The 24,077-nt window shown below is 23.1% G+C and overlaps 1 protein-coding gene across 1 annotated transcript; it reads left to right on the top strand.

The window, feature by feature from the left end:
- Positions 1-4,938: 4,938 nt before the first annotated feature.
- Positions 4,939-8,234, top strand: HO133_005490 (uncharacterized protein; the record flags this gene model as incomplete). Its single annotated transcript, XM_037296400.1, has 5 exons — positions 4,939-6,814; positions 6,869-7,090; positions 7,138-7,397; positions 7,449-8,113; positions 8,174-8,234. 5 exons carry the CDS (start codon positions 4,939-4,941, stop codon positions 8,232-8,234), a joined length of 3,084 nt encoding a protein of 1,027 aa, XP_037148382.1.
- Between the last annotated feature and the right edge of the window lie 15,843 nt (positions 8,235-24,077).

Raw genomic sequence — 24,077 nt, forward strand, 5'->3', positions numbered from 1 at the left:
TGTAGTCGAACAGCCCTAATCAAAAAATAGATACTCGTAGTATTCAGAAGTAAGTAACCTCGCTTAATAGCGCCGGGAGAGTTGACCAATCAAACTACTTAGTTCACCGCGAAATTCGTAGTTTGATTGGTCAACTCTTCCAGCGCTTTTAAGCGAGGTTACTCACTTCTAAATACTACGAGTACAGAGGTCTACACCGAAAGTCCTGCACATGCGCTAAAACTCTTGGCATTCTTGGCAAATATTTATTGAGCCATATTGGCCTTGGATGAAGCGATGTACTACTTGAAACGGTCCATCAACGACTCGAAAAGAGGCTGAAAAGCGATGGACTTATTACTGGAAATATCTTTTATAAGAGAGGATTCAGAAGTGGATAGAACGTATACCTAGACATATTACCGAAGTTATTCGTTTGAAAGACGGGCACGAGTATAGGGAAGGCCGTTTTGAAGGGGATATACGGCTATATAATTCAAATGAGCGTAGTTATTAAAGAATCATCAATAAAAAATAAAGCTATTTAAGAAATTTGTCAAGATGCCGGAGAATGCTAAGAATGCCAAGAGTTTTAGCGTATGTGCAGGACTTTCGGTGTAGACCTCTATATATATTATTTGATTTTAGAATAACTTTTTTATTTTCTATTAAAATTTTAAGATTTTTTTTTTAAATTATAGAACGAATTATGGGTCTCTAAATAAAGAAAAAAAATTTAAATTTAGTCTTATAATTATTAAAGCGCAAGGAATTCAAATATCGCTTATTAAAGATCGCTTATCTATTTACTCGATAGCTCTAATTAAAAAAAAAATTATAAATTTAATTTATAAACCTTTACTCGTTATTCTATAATATAATATTATAAATATATTATTTCGTAATATATATCGCTAAGATTTTAGATCTATATTAAAAAAAGAATATATCTTAGAGAAAATATACGATTAGAGTATATCACGTAATTATACTATTAACTCGATATTTGTTATAACTTTTAATTAACTTTTAATTAACGTTTTATTAATATTAGAATTTTAATAATATTAAATTATTCGATATTCGAAATAAATAGATAATTATTTCGTAATTTCCTTATTATATATTAAGATTTAAACTAGTTCGAGTATCTCGCTTCGCTTATAATAGCCTATTCATTAACGTCACGTGATTAATTTTTCGATTTTTGGATTTTTCTCGAAATTTAATATATAAGTAAGATATATAGCCCTATAGAGCTGTGGAACTTAAAGAAATTTTCGAAAATTTTTATATATTATCGCTAGCCATTAATTCTCTACTAGTAATATTTTAATATATTACTTTATAGCGTAGTATTAAAATAATAAAAAATCGATATCTCTTTTATATTTTATTAATTATTTATTAATTATTTATTAATAATAAATTTAACTAAATCTATTATAAATAGAAAATCTTATATAACTCTATTCGATATACGTTATAAAGAACGAAAAATTTAAATATATTCGATATATAGTTCTTATTATATAAATCGTATTATTATCGCTAATATTTTATCTATTTTTAATTAATAGTAAATTTATCGAAATGTGAAGTTCTCAGCCATGTTTTCAGTTACTCTCCGCTATAATCTATACGCATATCGACTATATTACTCTATTTCTATAAGATTAAAGATATTCCCTAGAAGAATTTTAGAGATAGAATCAATTATCCTTCTATATTATCGTTGTTCTTATTTTATTCTTTTTAATAGGTTATAAGCCCGAAAGCGGGTAGGATAGTATTAAATACCCTTTATACTTTCTAATAGAATATTAATTAATATTAATATACGGTGATCTTATATCTATAGATATATCTTTATTAATATTACGATAGCCTATTTTTTTAGCTCGTAATCACCGACGAGAGGGCTGTCGTAATTTAATCTTATTATAAAAAATCGAGTATTCTATCGCTATAACTATAAAATCTTATAGTAACAGCTATTAAAACGAGCGTTCTAGTTTTAAATCCTTAAACGAGTAGTATAAGAAGGATACTAATCCCTCTCTAAGAAGGAGATTTATACGTCTATAATAATTACACTTCTACTTTATATAGTCCTATTAGAAACCAGTCTTTATTATCAAATCGTTTTTATTATTTAATATCTTTTATTAGAATACTCTTATTAATATTATTCGAAGATCTTTATATAAGCACTTTCTATTTCTTATATAAGAATTTAAATTTTAAAAATAATATTTAATTAATATTAATAAGACTCTTAAAAATTCTAACGAAGAGTAATAAAGCCTCTATTTTACTCTAATTACTTTATTATTATACGATAGCGATTTTAAGATTAGCGAGAATATACTTAATATCTCGAGTAATATCGAGCTATTTAATCTCTATACGAAGTTATTACTCTCGCTCTTATTTATTTCTTTCGAAGTATCTTTAAACTCGTTATTATCGTTTTCTTTATTCTCTTCTAAAATAGAAGATAACTATCGATTACGATTAGAAAGATTTATTAAAGATTCGCTTATTAATAATTAGAGAGCTAATACTCTTTCCCTTTTTTCTATAAGATTTTTTAAGATTTAATAAAACTAGCGAGGAGTTAGAAGTTAGAGAAGTTTTATTAAATTGTTTATAGGCTATTTAGAGGGGAGTTTCAGGCTGTTATAGGCTGCTTATAGAGGAGTATCGAAATGTGAAGTTCTTAGCTATGTTTCTAGCTACTCTCCGCTATAACCTATACGTATATTGACTATATCACTCTATTTCTATAGGGTTAAAGATATCCCCTAGAAGAATTTTAGAGATAGAATCAATTATCCTTCTACATCACCGTTATTCTCATTTTATTCTTTTTAATAAAATTCTTATATATAGTAGCTTTCGTAAGATAGTATTCGACTTTATTTATCTTATATTATATTTAAGTACGATATAGTATTACTTAATATGAAATATTCTATAAAATATATTATATCTTTTCGACTAGTATCTAATATAGAAGATATAATAGTCTTTTTCTTAATTAAACTTCTATCTCTCTTTATATCTTTAAAAAAAGTTAATTCGAGATAATAAGTAAACTATTCTTTATAGTATTTTACTATATTATAGAGTCTCGATAAAGTATAATATCTTATCTAAATTAGTATATATAAAAGAATAAGATAGAGTTAAGTCTAAAAATCTTAAATTTATATATATAGCTAATTATAAATTTAGAATTACTACGCTTTTTAATTAGATCGACTAAATTATCGCGAATAAATAAATTAATATTCGTAATTATTAAAAAAATGTAGTCGGACAGCTCTAAGTAAAAAATAGATATACATTATTTAATTTTAGAATAACTTTTTTATTTTCTATTAAAATTTTAAGATTTTTTTTTAAATTATAGAACGAAATATAGGTCTTTAAAGAAAGAAAATAATTTTAAATTTAGTCTTATAATTATTAAAGCGTAAGGAATTCAAATATCGCTTACTAAAGATCGCTTATCTATTTACTCGATAGTTCTAATTAAAAAGATAATTATAAATTTAATTTATAGATCTTTACTCGTAGATATATAATAAAATTAAAAATAATACTTATATTTTAATATTACGTCGGACTTATCGAATTTTAAATCTAGTATTATTAGATATCGAGTACTTTCGAATATATACGAATAAGAGTTATTATCTTAGATAGCTTATAATAATATATAAGTAATTTTAACTTTAATTTAATATAGAAAAGAATTATAGAATTAATAATATAATAGATATATCTATAATGTAATTTTCGGCGAGAGGAGTACTAGCCCGAATGCTAATTCTCTAGTTTTTTAATGATTAAGAAAATAGGGGTAACGCCACGAACCCGCGTTGTGGGGGATGTTTTTTAAGTTTCATCCTCCCGCGGCAGCATCCCACTGAAGATCTCCGACTGGCATTGACTTATTCCAAGCCTTATTAGGTATGCGTAGACATTTATTGATGGCTAGCCTTGTTAACAACTATCCCAGTCCAACACCTGCTTTGTTCCTTTTGAGCAATTGAATCTGACGTTCGGCCCTGCTCAGCTTTCACTTTCTCATGCTTGAGCAATCTAGAGCGATTTCGACCTGTGCGCTTCCAACGACCTTAACATGCTCTCTATGGAAGAACTCCGCTAATATGTCTGCTCGCCCTTCCAGTGCCTCTTTCGCTCATTCGTCATGTCAGACTCCTTGTCCTCTGCCTGAAGTATGACAACGATGACAAGTGCTTGTATGAATGCGCCTATCAATGCATCTCTTGTTGACTTGCGTCGTCGTGATTCTCTCAATACGCTGTATCATTTAGACTCTTTCAGCTGCTTCAGCAAGAGACCAGCAGGTTGCTTTGCCTCTGCATAGAAGTCAGATTCAGAACGGATGCGGTAGCAACGAGCCAAACCATGGTAAACCCTACAGAGGATGGCACAGACGAAGCTTCCATTGTTAGTAAAGCTGGAACATACCGAAAGGAGCTCTGCTGAATGCGGGTTTGGCAGAGACCAGTGTCATCCTTGAGATCGCTATTCGAAAATAAATTAGGCACTAGCTCGGGACCCACGACACCTTCGACCCTCTTTCCTCCGAGGCCTCTTGCTAGACCTGAACAGGCGCAAGATGACGCTCAAAAGAGTACACCAGCTTCACTTGACACGCCCCAAATATCCTCGCCTTGGTCAGCCACTGGAGCTGCCTTCGTGTCGCATGGTCTTGGGAAGGCAGGCCCACCAGTCCCTCGTCCTCGGCAGCACAATTTCAGTATACTGCCGCGTCCAGTCTCAACCACCTCACTCTCTGCGCCCCGCTCTCCTCCACTCGTCACAGTGAACTCTCCAACAACCCTTCCAAAGGGTTCCCAAACAGCGAGCGTGCAGCCGTTCTTCCAAACACCGACTGCAAAGTCATTGAAACATGTCAGCATGGGCTCGCAGTCGCCGCGAACAGCTCCAGTCCCCCCCAAGAGAGTTCAACCTCACACAACGGAATCTTTCCTCCAGCTTTCGATGGCAGGAGGTGAAGTTGATTTTATGGACACCCAACCCGCTCTCAAAAGCATTAATGATGACCCCATTGGAGCTATAAAGAGGAATCTCCCACCGCCTGTAAATCGTGCAGAAAAACCTAAAATACCCACGAAACCAGTCTTGGTGGCCGGGAAGATCAATCTTGAGCCGCTCGTTCCAGCAGCTGACGAAAAGGTATCCCCGTTCAGCACACCACCAAGCAGCGACGAGAGCGTAGAACCGGATACTAACAAGCTCGACCGGCATAGAGCTTCGCGGATCGAAGGAAGAGGCACACAGGGAAGACGGGTTGCTCCAGAATTTGCCTTCCAGTCTCTACATGGAACGCAGCGTCCTAGCGATCGAGTGGTAGCTCAGAAGTCCCAAGGTTCCGATGCTCGAAAACTTGGATTTACACAAGGTATTATTTCACACCATGCTATGGCGGATAATCCACCGGGACTTCCGCCTCGCAGGGCGCAAGACCAGCGAAGATCGATGCAAGAACTCGATGTCCCAAACAGTAAACAAGCCAACCTGACGACACCATTTGCGCCAAAATCCGTACCTCGTAATAGCACAACACAATTGCAACGTACACTTACTTCGCCACCAGATTTCTTACCTCCACCCAAGGGAGCCTCGACATTCAAGACTTCTAACATAACACATGCCGAAATATCACATCCCCCACACACAGTTGACCATGAAAAGCAAGTGACATCGTACCTCACAATCGATATCCCAGAAATTCAGGAGTCAGAGACGGCCAGCTATGCCGTGCCAGCGTCGGACTATCCGGAAGCAGCGAACTCAAATAGACGGCACCCATACCTAAAAAGCAGCACACGAGCAATCGAGACGCATTATGATACCAGACTTATTGATGCTTGCGGTCAGTATGTGTGCACAACAGGCCATCTCACGAGGGCCTGGGATTCGACCACTGGAGAACTGATTCTCAGTCTTGGTCATGGCGAGAAGGAAATACGAGTGACAGCTCTGGCTTTCAAACCAGGGACAAATGCCCGTGAAGAGGGCTCTCGTCTCTGGCTGGGAACCAATAATGGAGACATACAAGAAGTCGATATTGCAACACAAAGTTTTATTTATACAAAGTCCGGTGTACATGACAGGCGGGAGATCATAAAGATTTATCGCCACCAGAGCTCCATGTGGACTTTAGATGACGGTGGAAAGCTTTGTGTCTGGCTGGGGGACGAAGCAGGTTTGCCAGACCTCCAGCGCAGCCCCTTCTCTCACAAAGTACCCAAGGGTCATACTTTCTCTATAACCATACAGGACACTTTGTGGATAGCCACGGGGAAATATATCAGGATCTTCCGGCCCAATGCCAGCGAAAGCGCAGCGTTCTCAATAATCCAGGACCCTCTCACTCAACCTGGCGTTGGAACTGTCACTTCTGGCGCAGTCATTGGCGGTCAACTCGACCGCGTCTATTTTGGTCATGCGGACGGCAAAGTCACAATATATTCGACCACCGACTTTACTTGCTTGGGTCTTGTTAGTATTAGTGTCTATAAGATCAGTTCTTTAGTTGGCGCTGGTTTCCATCTTTGGGCTGGCTACAATACAGGCATGCTTTATGTTTACGACACAAGAACACGACCTTGGACTACGAGAAAAGATTGGCCTGCTCATGGTGGCCCGATTCTTAACATATTGGTTGATCGGAGTAGTTTATGGAAGGACGGAGTTCTCCGAGTCGTATCGCTTGGCGCAGACAATGTTGTACGATTTTGGGACGGGACTTTGGAAGACGACTGGCTTGGTAGGCAATGAGCTACAAATTGCGACGTGTACTTGTATGCTGATCTGGTTGCAGTTAACGACATGCAAGACCGTGACGTTGAGTATTGTTCATTTCGGGAGATAACGGCGCTTGTGGTGACTTGGAATGCCGGTGCTTCAACCCCGGCGCACTTTCGCTACGAGGAGAACGAGCCTCAGTTCTTCCGGGATGTCCTTCAAGAGGGTAAGCCGCCTGACTTGTTAGTATTTGGCTTCCAGGAGCTCATAGATCTGGAGGACAAAAAGCTCACTGCAAGTGCGTATGGTCCTTGCCGAGTCACAGCTCGATCTAACAGCTTCTAGAGACCCTATTCAAGGCGAACAGGAAGAAGGATCCTTCGGAGCAGGAACACATGAGCCGGCAGTACAGAGCATGGCGCGACTATCTTGTCAGATGCATTGAGGATGGCATGCCGTCCAATGAGCCGTACCATCTTCTGCATACTGCTAGTATGGTTGGACTTTTTAGTTGTGTTTTCATCAAAGCTTCCCAGCGTCATCAAGTCCGCGACATCAATGCTGCTGAGATCAAACGTGGGATGGGCGGTCTACATGGCAACAAGGTTAGTACAAGCGTAGAAGTTGTAGGAAGATGACTGATGCTTAAGCCGCAGGGTGCCCTTCTCCTACGCTTTATTCTCGACGACAGCTCCCTGTGCTTAGTTAACTGTCATCTTGCTGCAGGCCAGACACAGACTGTCCACCGCAACAACGATCTTACAGCAATACTGGAATCGATGGTACTGCCGCCGATTCATACCTCGACACGCACTGAAACTTTGACTGGGGGCGGAGACGGCTCCATGATCCTCGATAATGAAATTTGCATACTGAATGGGGATTTAAACTACCGAATTGATACCATGGGACGTGACACAGTTGTGAAGGCAGTCAATGCCAGGAACTTCTCGAAGCTGCTAGAGAGAGATCAGCTTCTTGTGTCGCGCAGGAGAAACCCAGGATTTCGAGTACGGGCGTTTAAAGAGTTTCCGATCGCTTTCGCTCCAACGTACAAATATGATGTTGGTTCTGATCGATATGATACAAGCGAGAAGCGTCGAGCACCGGCTTGGTGCGACCGTATCCTCTATCGTGGTGCTGGAAAGATCAAACAATTGGACTACCGACGCCATGAACTACGCGTTTCCGACCATCGCCCAGTAAGCGGGCTCTTCAAGATGCGCATCAAGACAATCTCAGAGAACAAGCGGGCAGAGGTATGGAGGGAGTCAGGGATTAGATTTTCAAAGGCCAAAGAAAAACTCGCGAAAGAAGCCAAGTATGTGCCCCAGGTCTATCGTTCTTCTCGGATTTTACCATTGAAGCTCACTGTATGTAGGGTTGAGTACCTCCGTGATGTTCTTGGAGTTCCACCTGCAGAAGCCATGCGTCTTGTGTGAAAACTTGATATGTGCTATTGTCAGGCTATCCCCTTCAACCGAGCCTACGTGGAATTCCGGGGACGGCCTCCGTCACACATAGCTAAAGACTGATGTGGGAGGATGACGCACGACAATGCACTGTGAAGCGGTGGTCTCTGAAGACAGTCTCTTCTGAAAGCACGGATGATTGTGAATTGAACGTGGCAAAACGTGAGTGGTTGACCATCTATTTACCGATTAAGTCCAGCTAATTGGAGCACAGCTGGAGCAAATGCCAACATAAGCACCACCGAATTATCTCCGCCATCTTTGCTGCGGCCCTTGTGATCATGGTTCGTGAGATAGGAGCAACATTGGTGATGATGGCCCGGGGGTGCATACTCTGTCTGTTGACTAAGCAGCTTCATTGTTGGTCGGACCTTCGTACAAGTCGATATGGATGATAATACCCTCGAGTCTCGGACCTTTGTTGCACGCCTCACTATACTCTATCAAGATGGTAGTATTCCTAAGCCAGCGGGAGTAATCATTTTAACCACAGCCCCAGCTTTGGCGCTTTAGGGCCGCTTGTTGCATGCAATCGCCAAAGAAGCTCATGTAATTCACTTCTATCAAACAGTCTAGGCTCCTCGAAAAGTCTTTCTATCTTCCATTTTCTAAAGATCGTTCTTATTAAGACTTTAATTCTCATACTTTAATAAAAGTAAAGGAATAATATTAAAGATTTATATTACGAGCGTATTCTTAATATACTACTTAGTTCTATAGTCTAATATCTTAATAAAGATATCTTCTATTATATTATAATTCTTCTTTTTATATATATAATTTATTAGTAATTCGAGGAATTTAGCTCTAATAGTATAGAATAGTTTAGAGCGTATAGAGGCGATATGTATTAGTTATAGTACTCGTACTATTTTAATATATTTAAGTAACTCTAATTACTATTAAGCTCTCGAGATTTAATCGATAACTCTTAAAGTTATCGAGATATAAAATAATATTCTCTAAGACTTTAAAATATTAAGAATTATTAATATATCGATATTCTTAATTATTAATAATAATATATATAATATCTCGAGATTACTATTAATAATACTCTCGTAAGAAAATTATCTAAATCGCTTAATTTCGAGATCGAATTCGAGATAATATTAAGAAATATATCTTTAAAGTTCTTTCATAATAATTAAGATTCTAAACTTTAAATTTTTTAATAATATTTAATATTTAATATTAAATATAGTATTTAGATAGTATAGAATAATACTCGAAATTAAAAAGTTATAAAATCGATTTAAGATAGCTCTAAGTAGTCTCGAGTATAAGTAGCGTATCTAGCAAATTTAAAATCTCGAACTAGTTTTATTAAAAGTAGTAGATGAAATACTTAGTTAATTAGATCTAATTGTAGAGAGTATTATGAATATATATATCGCTAAGCCTTAATAAATTTTTCTTATCTCGATAAACCTTTTAATTTAGTTAGATAACATATTTCGATATTTCTATATATTTAAAATACAGCTTAAATTAAATAAGTAGAAAAATAAAATAAAAATTTCTATCTCTCTACCCCCCCTTATTTAAGTAAATAACTATATTTAAATATCGAGTAATAAAGGTAAAGAGGGTATATATATAGGAAAAATTCTATTTATCTTATATAAAAATTTCATTTTTTATTAAAAAGCGGTTTTTTAAAAATTTTATTTTTAGTTTACTTAATATATACTAAAGATTAATTAATTAGAGATTAAAAGTTTATAACGTTTATAATAGAGTAGATAAAGTAAAAAGTCGAAATCTAAAAACGACTATATTAGACTATATCCTCACTATCAAAATTTCACTTTTATTAAAAAGCGGTTTTTTAAAAATTTTATTTCTAGGCTATCTGGTGTATATTAAAAATTAATTAATTTAAAATTAAAGGATATTTATAAGAATAGAATAAATTCGATTAGAAGAAATTATTTATTTTATATATATACGCCTAGCTATAAGATTTCTATAAAGGTTATTTTAGATATTTAATTTTTAGCGATAGTGGCTAATAGTAATATACGCTTTATATATAATATATTAATAGAATAAAATATAAATAAAAGTATTTTAAAAGAGTTTTAAAGATTTAATAGCGATAGTAATAGTAGCGCTAAAGAAATAGCTATTTCGATATAAAATAGTAAGTTTATAGAGTATTTAGCTTAATATAGTTATTTAATAAATAATTTAAATAAATTATCTAAGATATAAAGATTAATTAGAAATAGACTTTTATATAAGTAATAAGATTAAAAGACTTAATCTACTCGAAATTTATTTCCCCTTAAGATGCTAAAATTAATTCTTAATAATAATCTATTTATTTCTTAAGGTATTAAAGTTAACTTCTTCTTAATAATAATCTATCTATCTCTTAAGATATTAAAATTAACTCTTTCTTAATAATAAATATATCGCTAAGATATAAATTTATTTATCTTTTAAGATATTATAATTAACTCTTTTTTAATAATAAATATATCGCTAGAATATAAAAAATAGTTATCTTATAGATAAGATTTTAAATTAATAAATTTTTAAAAGAGTTTAAATTTATTTCTATATAGAGCTTTAGTAAGTCTATTAACTATCTATTTATTAATAAAAATTTATTTAAAATTTATATTATTATTAGTAATTTAATTATATATTTAATAATATTAAATATTAATATACTTAATATAATTATAATATTAAAAAAAATTTATTAAAGCGATTATATTTTAATTATTATCGAAAATAATAATTATTTAAAGCGATTTATTAAAATAATTTTAATTAAATAATTTTTAAAATTAAATAGCTTTTTTTATAATCTAAATTTAATTAATATATTTAACTTTATAAATAAATAATATAATAATAACTTATTACTTAAAAGATTAATTAATTATTTTACTTTTTAAATTATAAATATAATTTAAAATTAATTTATAAATATTATAATTATTAGTTTAATTAAAATTAATATAATTAATTAAATTTTAAAGCGAATCTTTATAAATAAAGTATTAATAAATAATTACTCTAAAATGTTAAAAAATATATTTAATAATTATATAATAGATTTTAATAAAATTTAAAAAATATTATAAGATTATTAATATAGCGAATATAATATTAAACTTTATATCTAATATAGCATATATAAAAAATTTAATAATTAATTAATAAATTTTTAATAATTTAATAAATATTATATAATTATTCTCGATAAAGAATAATTATATATTAATTTTTATAAAAATAAATTATAATTTAAACTCTTATATTTTATAATATTTAAAAAATTATTTAATATAAATTAATTAATTTAAATATAATATTTAATTAATATAATTATAAATTATAATTATATTTAAATAATAATTATAAAAATTTAAATTATTTATTTTAAACTTAATATTAAATATATTCTTAATTTATTAAATATTAAATTAAAAAGAGTTAATAATAAAAATATTATTTATATAAAAAATAATAATAATATTAATATCGAGATTAATAAATATATTATAATTAATATTAATAGAGATAAAATTAATTTCTTAAATATAATTAATAAAAATATTATATTATATATATAAGAATTACTTTAAATCATAGTCTTATTAAACTTATAAATTTATTAAGAATACTTTTTTAAAATAAAATTAATAAACTATTTTATATAGATTTTCTCTTTAACGTTTTTATAGAGAAAAATAATTTTAATATTTATTTATTCTAAATTCTAATCTTTAATAATAATTAAAATAAAAATAATTTTATAAAATATAGATTTAATTATTAAAGCGAAGATTTTATTATAATCTAAATCTTTATATTATTTAAAATTATATATTATTTAATAAGTTTTATAGCGAGTAATTTTATTATTAAATTTATATTTTAAAATATAAATTTATCTATTATAAAGTATAATATATTTATAAAATAGATTAATAAAAGTTTAAATATTATTCTCTTTTAGCGATTTAAATTTTTTAATTATATTATCTTTTTATTATTTATAAAAAGAATTATTTATTATAATCTCTTTATAAGTCTTTAATTTATATAATTTTATATTTATAATTTAAATAATTATAATATAAAGTATAAGAGAATTTAAAAAGAGATTTTAAGAAATTAAGTAAGAATAATTAGAATATAAAGATATATTATCTTATATTATCGAGGTAGATTAAGATATAATAATAAGAATATTAAAGTTAAAAAAAGTTATTATAAACTTTAAAGATCTTAAAATAAATCTAAATAACTAAATAAATTTATTTAAATTTATTATATTTATAGAAAAAAAAAATTTAATTAAAAGAAATATTATAGATCTAGATATATTTCTTTTTATAGTTAAATTATTTAATAATTAGAGAGATATTAAATCGAGTAAAAATTCGTTCTTTTCTCTATTTTATATAATTTTTAATAAATATATAATATTATTATCTAATAATAGTATTTAATAAATATAATTATTATTATAATCTATAAGACTATCTTTTTAAATATAATATTATTCTTTCTTTTATTTAATAATTAATCTTCTTATTATAGCGAAGCTTTTAATTTTAATATATCTAATATATATTAAATAAGACTTATATCTAATATAAATCTTATATAAAATAAATTTATAACTTATAATAAGATTATAATTATAAAAATAATTTATTACTATTATAAGCTTTAATTAAAACTTTTAATTAATATTAATATTCTCTATAATAATATTAATAATACTAAAAAGAGTTTAATTAAATTATTTAATAATTTTATTTTATTTAAAATTCTCTAATTAAATTAACTTTTAAATAATATTATAATTAATATAATAAATATCGAAATTATAATTTTTATACTTACTCTTATAATCGCTTTATAAATATCTAATAATATAATTATTATATTTATTATAAAGCTAAAAACGCTTAAAAGCGATAAAGATATTACTCTTTTATTTAATAATTTTAATCTTAAAATATTTATTATAATTATTTAAAAAGATAATAAAATATTTCTCTTTATTAAAATTGCGTAAGATAATAAAATTATAAATATTAATATAAATTAAATTATTTAATCTTTTTTTAAAGCGAATATAAGATTTATATAATATATTTTTCGCCTTTTTAATAATATATAAAGTATAAAACTTTATTTCTATAATCTTTTTAATAAAATTTATACTTTTAAATAATTTAATAAATTTTTGAATATTTTAATACTCTAAATAATTTATATAAGTATATTAAAAATTAAAAATTTCTTTATTAATTTTATAAGATATTTTATTAAAGTTAAAATTAAAATTAAAGTTAAAAATATTAAATTTAATAAAAATAAAAATACCTTTATTTATTAAATTAACTTTTTTTTTATATTTTAAAATAATCTAAAATATAGTAAACTTTATATCTTATTATTTAGATATTAATATAAATATTAATTTAACTTTAAATAATATTAATATAAATTTTAACTCTTATATATAAAAAATATATAAATTATTTTTTTATAATTAAATAATAATATCGCGATAATTAATTTTAATATTATTAAAAATAAATTTTATAAATAGATTATTATATATTAATTACTCTTAAAAAATTAAATTAAGAGATAATTTAAAAAGATAAAAAATTTTAATAAAAATTAATTTTTTCTTTTTATTATCGATAATAATATTAAAATATATTTTATTAATATTAATAAAGATAAGAAAATTCTTAATACTCTTAATTAGATAAATATTATTAATTATAAAATTAAAAAAATAATATTTAATAAAGATATCTTAATAGAGAGTAAAATATTATAAATAAATATAATTTAAAGTCTATTATATAGGCGAGCTATCGAATTTAACTATATATATAATATATATTTCTTTTTTAATATTAATAAAATTATAATAACGCTTCTTATTAAGCTTATAATCTCTATTCTTATTCTTTTTATTATTAAATTTAAAATTATTATTATAAATATTACTCTTATTATTATTATTACTATTATTACTTTTATTTTAACTTTTTTTAATAAATTAATTATACTTAATTTTAATATAATAATATTTTTTATAATAAGTATAATATTTAACTCGCTTTTAAATTATATAATTATTAAAATTAAATATAACTCTCTTCTACAATTTAATAATAATAATAAAAATTTAAATTATTTAAAATAAAATAATAAAAATATTAAATAATAAAGATATAACTAGATTTAATACGCTTAAAAAATAAATTAATAATTATCTAAATAAATTAAATAATAATATATTTTAATAAGAAGATAAACTCTATATTTATTTTATTTATTAATTTATAATTTTAAATATAATAAATAAAATAAATATTATAGATCTTATTTAATTTAATATAAAAGAGAAAAATAAAAAAGTTAATTTTTAATTTTAATTTAGATAATATATTAATAATATTAATATAAATACTTTTAAGATAAACTATAAAATTTAATATATCTTTATATTAATTAAAATTTAATTTAAATAATTAATAATAGAGATTATTAAGAGTATTAAAATCTTTAAATTTATTATTAATAATAATAATCTTTTATAAAAGATAGATATTAATTTTACTTTCTAAATTTAATAATAAATTATTATTAAAATAATTCTAAATAATATTAATAATTAATTTATACTCTAACTTCTATTTAACGACTTTATTTTTAATAATATTAATAAATCTTATAATTTTAATATTAAATATATTTTCGATTAAGATAAAAATAATAAAGCGATTTTTTTATTTAACTCTAATAAATTTAATAAGATATTATATTATAAGATATTAATATATATCTTACTATTATATTTAAAGATCTTTAAATTTTTTAAATTTAATAATATAAAGAAATAGCTCGCTAGACTTTATATTTAAATTAATTTCTTTTAATATAATTTTAACTTTAATATATTATTTAAAGCGCGAAGAAATTAAAAGTTTATAAAAGAATTAAACTTAATAGATTATATAATAATATTAAAAAAATTCTCGCTATTAATTAATTTAAGATATAATTTATAAATTAAATTATTAAAAGTTATAGAGCTATTAGAGAGATAGATAAATATATAATTATATCTTTAACTTTTTAAATACTTTTTAAATTAATATTAGACTTTATTTAATACTTAATTATATCGAGAAAAGTCGCATTTAAAAATATATCTATTTACGTATATTTTATTATATAATATATAAAATTATTTTTAAAAAATATTTAAAGATATAATAAACGCGTATAGTTTATAATAGCTTTTAAATTTATTTTAAATTATAAAAAATATTAATAAATAATTATATCTAAAACATTTAATATAATCACATAACACGCCTTAGCGTATCTATATCTAGTCGCTCTTTTCTCTATAATAACTCTATAATTAATAACTAAGTATCTTATCTTATATTTCTATAAATTATAAGTCTAGACTCTATTCGATAATTATTATATTATATCTACTATTTATCTCTATAATTATAATTATCTTTAAACTTTTAATATCTATCTTATAATATTTAAAATCTATTATATAAAAATAATAATAGCTATAAAGATATTCTTTTAACTTTCTTAATAAAAATATTTCTTTCTTTTAAAATAATTATAGATTTAAGCGAATATAATTTATTAATAATATAAGAAATTAAGAGTTACTTTTATCTTTACTCTAAGCGAGCTAAGATATATTATCTCTAATTAAAATATTAAACTCGCTAAATATATTAAGTATATAATTATATCGCTATATAATTAAATTATATCGCTAAAGCCTTTAAATCTTATTAGCTTTTACTAAATTAGAATACTTAATCTTATTAAAAATAAAGTTATTTTATATTAATTTTAATTTTAAAATTATATATTAACTATTAAATTATTAATTATTAATTAAAAATAATTAAATATTAATATTAATAATCTAATTATAATTTAAAGTATTTTAAAGCTAGTACTATTATCTTTTAATATATTTATAAATTTATTAAAATTAAAATAATAAGAATATCTTATTAATATTAGCTTCTAGATCTTTAAAAACCTCTTAAAAAAGAGAGCTAAGACTCTATTATCGAATTCTTTTTTTATAATTATCTATATTTTATTATTATAATTATAAAATTAAAATAATTTTCGAAGTTTTATAATAATAGCTAATAATGTAAATATTCTAAATTTAAATCTCTAAATAAATAATATAAGAAGAGTATTAATCCCCCTCTAAGAAGGAGATTTATATATCTATAATAATTATATTCTATATAATCTTATTAGAAATTAGCCTATATTTATAAGTTATTTTTATTATTAAGTATCTTTTATTTTAATTAGATTATCTATATCTATCGCAGCTCTATATATAAGTACTTTTTATTTTTTATATAAAAATTCGAAATTTAAAAGCGATAATTAATTAATATTAATAAGATCTTTAAAAACTCTAATAATAATTAGAATATTTATTCTACTCTCGCTATTTTATTAAATAATAATCTTATTAACTCTAAATTTAAAGCTAGCGAAAATATATTTAGCTCTATAAGCGATATTAAGCTATTTAACTTTTATATTAAAAAATCTATTTTACTCGCTTTAAAACTACTTTTAGAATCTTTCTCTAATTTTATTATTTTATCTAAAATAATAACTAAATTACTATTATTATCGCCGCTATTACCCTCTCTATTAATATTCTATATATTATTATCTAAACTATTTTTTAATAATAATAAATCTAAATAATTAATTATAGCGCTTTATAACTAATACTCTTAATTAATCTTAATTTAATAAAAATAATTTCTCTCTAATCTTTATCGCTATTCTAAAATCTAATATAAAATATATTAAATAAAAATAAGATATTAAGAGCTAATTAATATTTAATAATCTTTTATTTTTTATTAAAATTATTAAGCTTAAAACTTATATAGCTATTTTCTAATATCTTAAATATAATAATTATTAATTTATTAAAATTAATTATAATAATAAGAATTCTTAGATAATATTAAATATTATTATTAAATATTATAAATCTAAAGACTTCGAGCTCTATATAAAGCTAATTTATTAATTACTTAATATTACTTTTACTTTTAAAAAAGATATTTATTAATATAAAAAGGACTTTTATAAGATTATTATTAAAATCGCTAATTTATATAAATTACTTATTTTATTAAAATTTTTTCTAATTTAACTCTTTCTTATAGAATTTAAAAACTCTTTTAATATCTTTATAATAACTTATATCTAAATCTATAAGCTATATAATAATAAGACTATTAAATTTAATAAGATTATCTATATCGCGATAAATAAAAAAATTTATTTATTATTATTTAAAGATAATAATATTATTATATACGCTATTTATAATAATAGCGATAAAAATAAAAATAAGTAATTTACTAGATATTATAAAGTTGACAATTTAAAAATTAATCGCGAAATTTACTCTCTATATAAAGCCGCTAAATATAAATTTAAATATTTCTCTATTAAATATTAAATTAAGTTTTCTTATTTAAAATTTAAAAAGTTTATATTAAATAAGAAAAAGAAGAAGAAGACTTAAATTGATATAATTAACTTTAATAATATAAAGAAGAATTTTAATATTAAGCGTAAGCGTATCGAAGAGATACTCTTTAATATCTTTACTCTAGAAGAGAATAAATATCTTAATATTAATTATATCTTTCTAAAAAAACTAGATTTAACTATATATTATATAAATTTTAACTTTAATAATTTTAATATCCTCGATATAATTAATAATAAGAAAATTATTAATTTAATAATTATTAATTTTAATTTAAAGTATAATTTAATAACTACTAACTCTATTAATCTATATTCTTATATAATAATAAACTCTAGCTATTTTTATTATTCCTTTATTAATTATTTAATATTTATTATCTATAAAAAAATCTACTTTTACTCTATTTATAATATTAAAAATAATTAAATTTAATTTCTTAATCGCGATATTATTAATTTAAATTACTTTATCTAAAATAAGTATATAAATATTACTTTATTTAATATCTTATATATACTTAATATAGATATTAATCTTCTTTTTATTAATAAACTTTTAAATATTAATATTATAGTCGATTTTTATAAAACTAACTACGCTCTAATTAAAGATAATCTAAAACTTATAAATACTCGTAATCGAGATCTATTCTTTTTTAACCTCTAAAATAATTTAAATAATATTTTAATAATATATAGTATTCCTTTAAACCTAATTTATTAATTTTAATATATTTATATAAACTATTTAAATTAATAAAATTTAAATAAACTCTTTATTATAATAATAGATATAGATTTTATTAAAAATATTATAGATAAATATATTTATAAATATTATATTATAAGATATTAAAAGATTATCTTTTATACTAATCTTACTACGCTTAATATATAATTAAATAAATTTATTTATAATAATCTTATAAAAATTTTATTCTCTACTAATTTTAATAGCTATAAATACTTTATAATATTTAAAAATAATTTTATTTTTTACTCTAAAGTCTACTATATTTATTATAAAAGTAAAATCTTTACTATATTTTTATAATTTAAAGCTTATCTTAAATTATATAGCTATAAAATCTTTTATATTTATCTTAATAATAAAGATAAATATATATTTAAAGCCTTTCTTAACTATCTCGCTCTATTAAATATTAAATAAAAATCTATTATCTTTAATAATTCTTAAATAAATAATATAGCTAAGCGTTTTAAATAGATCTTATTATATAAAATATATCTTATTCTATTAAGCTTTAATCTTAATAAATCTTTTTAATCTAAAATTATTATTATCGTTAATTATTTAACGATATAATTATCTAATATTAAATCTATTATAATCTCTTTTAAGACCTTCTATTAATAAAAGTCTATTCTTTTTTACTTATATATAATCGATTTTATCGCTTATATAATAAAATAAATTTAAAAAAAGCTTATAAATCGAAGTAAAAAATATATACTACTAAGATATAAGAGGGAGTATATCTTTTAATTATATAATCTTACTAAAAAAATAATTATTCGCGCTAATAGCGTATACTTTATAAAAAAATAATCCTTAATTATAAATCTAAAAGAAAAAATCGAGATCTATAAGCTTTTAAATAAGTAATAATATCTAATAATATTAATATTTATTATAAAAGAGATATTAAATAAGTAATATATTATTAATATTTCGAAAAATATTAAATCTAAAGAAGTATTAAAAGATATTATATTTATAATTAAAATAATTACTAAATTTTTAATAATTTTAAGATCTTTAATATCTATAAAATTAAAATTAAATTTTCTCTAATTAACTAATAAGCTAGCGTTTTTATAAAAATCTATATAAGAGTTTTTAATAAGATAAATTTAATTAATTATATAAGAGTCTTTAACTTAAACGCTTTTAATATAAACTACTTAATTAAATATTATATCTATATTTATATTAATAATTTAATCTATATCACCTATACGAGAAATTTTCTTAAATTTAAATTTATTATTTATTATTATTAAAGTTATATAAGTTATTCGCGAAGATTATAAATTAAATACTATTTAAAAAATATTATATAATTATCTAAATCTTATAATTTCGAATCTATAAAATCTATTCTTTAACCCTCTTACGAAAATCTTTATAATATTTACTTTTTTTATAAATTATATTAATAAATTAAATATTTTTAAATCTATTATTTATAAGTAAATTATATCTAATTAACTATTCTAAATAAATTAAAAACTTTTTATAAAGAATAAATATAAATCTCTTATAGATAATAATACTTAATATCTTATTTAGACGTCTTTCGAAACTTATATTCTAAAAAGTAAATAAATCTATATCTTAAAATAAGATTTTAATAAAAAAATTACTCGCTATAAGATATATTAGATTATTTAAAGATTCGAATAATAGAAAGACTATAATTACTATAATATCCTTTTATTTTTAATAAAGTCTATAAATTATAAGGCGATCTTTATATTTATAATTACTCTAAATTAAAATCTAAAGTAAATAAATATTAAAACTATTTTTTTATATAATAATATAAAAAAAGAGATTTATATATACTAATCTAATAGTTTTAATAAAAATAATATTAAAATCTATAAGCTAAATAAGATACTTTATAATTTAAAATAATTCTTTTAAATTTAATATTAATATTTTTCGAAGTATATAAAAAAGCTAAATCTTCTCTCTATTAAATTGAATAATAATATATTTATAAATTTTAAAGAGAGTATTATTATAGCGCTTTATATCGATAATATTTTAATTATTAATTTTAATAAAGCTAGAATTTAGCGAATTAAAAAGAATCTTAACGCGAAGTTTTATATATCGAATTTAAGATTATATATTTATTACTTAAATATAACTATTAAAAGAGATTATTATAGCGATATTCTTTATCTAAAATAAGAGATTTATATTATTTAATTCTTAAATTATTTTAATTATTAAAATCTTACTTTAATATCGATATCTCTCGAAATTAGCTATAAATTAATTAATATTAAAAAGAGCTATATTACTTTAAAAAAATTATAAAAAAACTATTAATCTATAATAGAATCTCTTATATATATTATATTTAATATTTATCTTAATATCGCTTACGCGATATTATTAATAAATCGCTACTTAATTAATTTAATTTTAATATATTAAAATATAATTATTTAAATCTTTCGATATCTAAAAGATATAATATATTATAAACTTATATATAAAGACTCTCTTTAAGAATTTATTAATTATATTAATTTTAATTAGATTAATAATATAATTTAAAAATTTATATCTAATTATCTCTTTAATATAAAAAGCGATATAATTAATTAATTATCTAAGCGTTAAATTACTATAATATTATTTATTTATAAAATAAAGTATATTAATTAGATATAGATTATTAAAAAAGTAATCTAATTAAAAAATTTACTTAATTAACTTTTTTACTTTAATAATATAAACTCTAAAGTTATTATTATTTTCGATAATAATTAAAATATAATTATTCTTATAAAGAACGCTTAATTCTATATTTATACTAAATATATTAATATTACTTATTATTTTATATAAGAAAAGATTAATAATAATACTATAAATATATAATATATTTCTATTAATAAATAAATAGTTAATAAGTTTATTAAGGTCTTTTATTTAAATAAATTTATTATTTTTTAAAACGCTCTTAGAGTAAAAACTATATTAACTTATTTTCTTAATAATTACTAATCTTATTATTATCTTAATATAATTTTAATATAATAATATCTAATAGAGAAGTTATTTTATTATATTTATATCTAAATTTAGAGAAATTATTTACTATTAACTACTTTAAAAAAGCTATTTTATTAATTTTTATATTATAAATAATTAATCTAAGCCGCTTATTAAGTCGCTATATTAGATTTAACACTTTATAGACTTACTATTTTATACTAAAATAGTTATTTCTTTAGCGCTATTACCGCTATTATTATTAAACTTTTAAAACTCTTTTAAAAAATCTATATCTATTTATTATTAATATCTTAAATATTATATTTTTAAATTATTAATATTATAGCTACTATTATTAAGAGTTAAATATCTAAAACGATTTTTATAAAGAGTTTTATAATTAGCGATATATAGCTAGAAAGATTTCTTTTAATTATTTTATTTAATTATCTCTATATATATTCTTCGATTTTAAATTAGTTAATTTTTAATATATATTAGATAGTCTAGAAATAAAATTTTCGAAAAATCGCTTTTTAATAAAAAGTGAAATTTAGATTAAATTTTAATGGGGGACTAATTTAATATAATCGTTTTTAGATTTCGACTTTTCATCTTATTTACTCTATTTTAGATATTACGAACTTTAAATCTTATATTTTTTAATTTTATTTATATAAGGGGGGTAGAGGTATAGGGAATATGAGGGGTATATTTTCACGCTAGCTACCCGGTATTAACTTACCTTAACTACTCGATATTAATTTTACTCTCACTATTCGACGCTAACTTACTCTGGCTATCTAGCACGGATTTCACTTTAATTACCCGGCGCTAGTCTCACTTTGGTAACCCGGCGAAAATCGACTAAGTCATTTTACCTTACCTACCCGGTTTTGGACCCTATTAGTATTGAGCTTCGTGTTCACTGGGTTTCGCCTATAAGAGGATACGTGCGAAGGGGAGTGTTGAAATTCGGGTCACGTGACTCTTGGCGGTCACGTGACATGGTCACGTAACACGCCTTAGCGTGTCTGTATCTAGTCGCTCTTTCCTCTATAGTAACTCCATAGTTAACAACTAAGTGTCTTACCTTATATTTCCACAATATTATCTTAATTAGAAAAAGATATTAATATATAATTATATCTAGAGTATATAATATTATCTCAATTAATATAATTAAATAAAGGATTTTTTTAAGATATAATTAAATTTAAAGGTAATTAAATAAATACAGAGTCTATATCAAATAGAAAATCTAAAAATTCTTTATATTCTTTATTAATTAAATATTTAATTATTAACTTAATAACTCGTTAGCTAAGCGATTAATAATATTAATATAATAATACTTTATTATAATCTACTTAACTAATATAATTATATTTTAATTAAAAAATAAAAATACTTCTTTATATATTATCCCTTTTATAATTATATTATTTCTATTTATAAATTTAATATTTTATAAATAAAATTAATATTATTTAAAGCACTTAGTTAATTAATTAACTCGATAAAATTTTTAATTAATTTAATATTTAAGCTCTTTATTTTAATTTTTAATTTTTTAATATAATAACTAAAAATAATAATAGCGAGATTTTTATAAGAATTATAGCTATTATATAATAAATATAACTTATTATTTAAAAATCGATAAAGCTTAGAAAATATTATCGAATTATCTCGAAGTAAATTAATTAAATATTTAATATTATAATAATATCGTTAAGTAATATAATATTATAATAAAGCTTTTCTCTATTTTTTAAATATTTAATTAATAAGTTAGCTAGCTTATAAGTAATATATTAAATAAATACTTTATAATTTAAATTTATAATTTATTAAAAGTAGTAGATAAAATACTTAGTTAATTAGATTTAATTATAGAGAGTATTATAAATATATATATCGCTAAGCCTTAATAAACCTTTCTCGCCTCGATAAACCTTCCAATTCAGTCAGATAACACATTTCGATAAATTTCCCAAATTATCGAAGTTCGATAATCTTATTATTTATTCTATCTTATTTATATTAATATTATATCTATACTAGTTTTAAAATTATAATAAAACTTCTTAATATACTCTCTCTATTATAAATTATACTTAATAGATATACTTAATAGAAGCTAATAGCTTAATATAGCTTAATATATTAGATATATTTAGATAACTAGATTTCATAGTAAAAGAATTATTCTTTTATTATCTAAGAAACGTCTTTTTTAGAATAATTTCTAAGTATCTTATATTACTATAATAGTAATATTGATATTTATATAGTAATAATAGCTATTATATAATAGCTTACTATTAAAAATTAATAAAGTCCTTTATTAATATTAATAGAAGTCGAGGATTCTTATACTTCTTTATATCTAAAGTAATAAACTTTTATACTTCTTTATATCGAATTAAAGAAGCTTTATACTTCTTTATCTT

Source organism: Letharia lupina (assembly GCF_014066315.1).
Source record: "Letharia lupina isolate WasteWater1 chromosome Unknown contig_21, whole genome shotgun sequence".
In the NCBI taxonomy this organism is placed as follows: domain Eukaryota; kingdom Fungi; phylum Ascomycota; class Lecanoromycetes; order Lecanorales; family Parmeliaceae; genus Letharia; species Letharia lupina.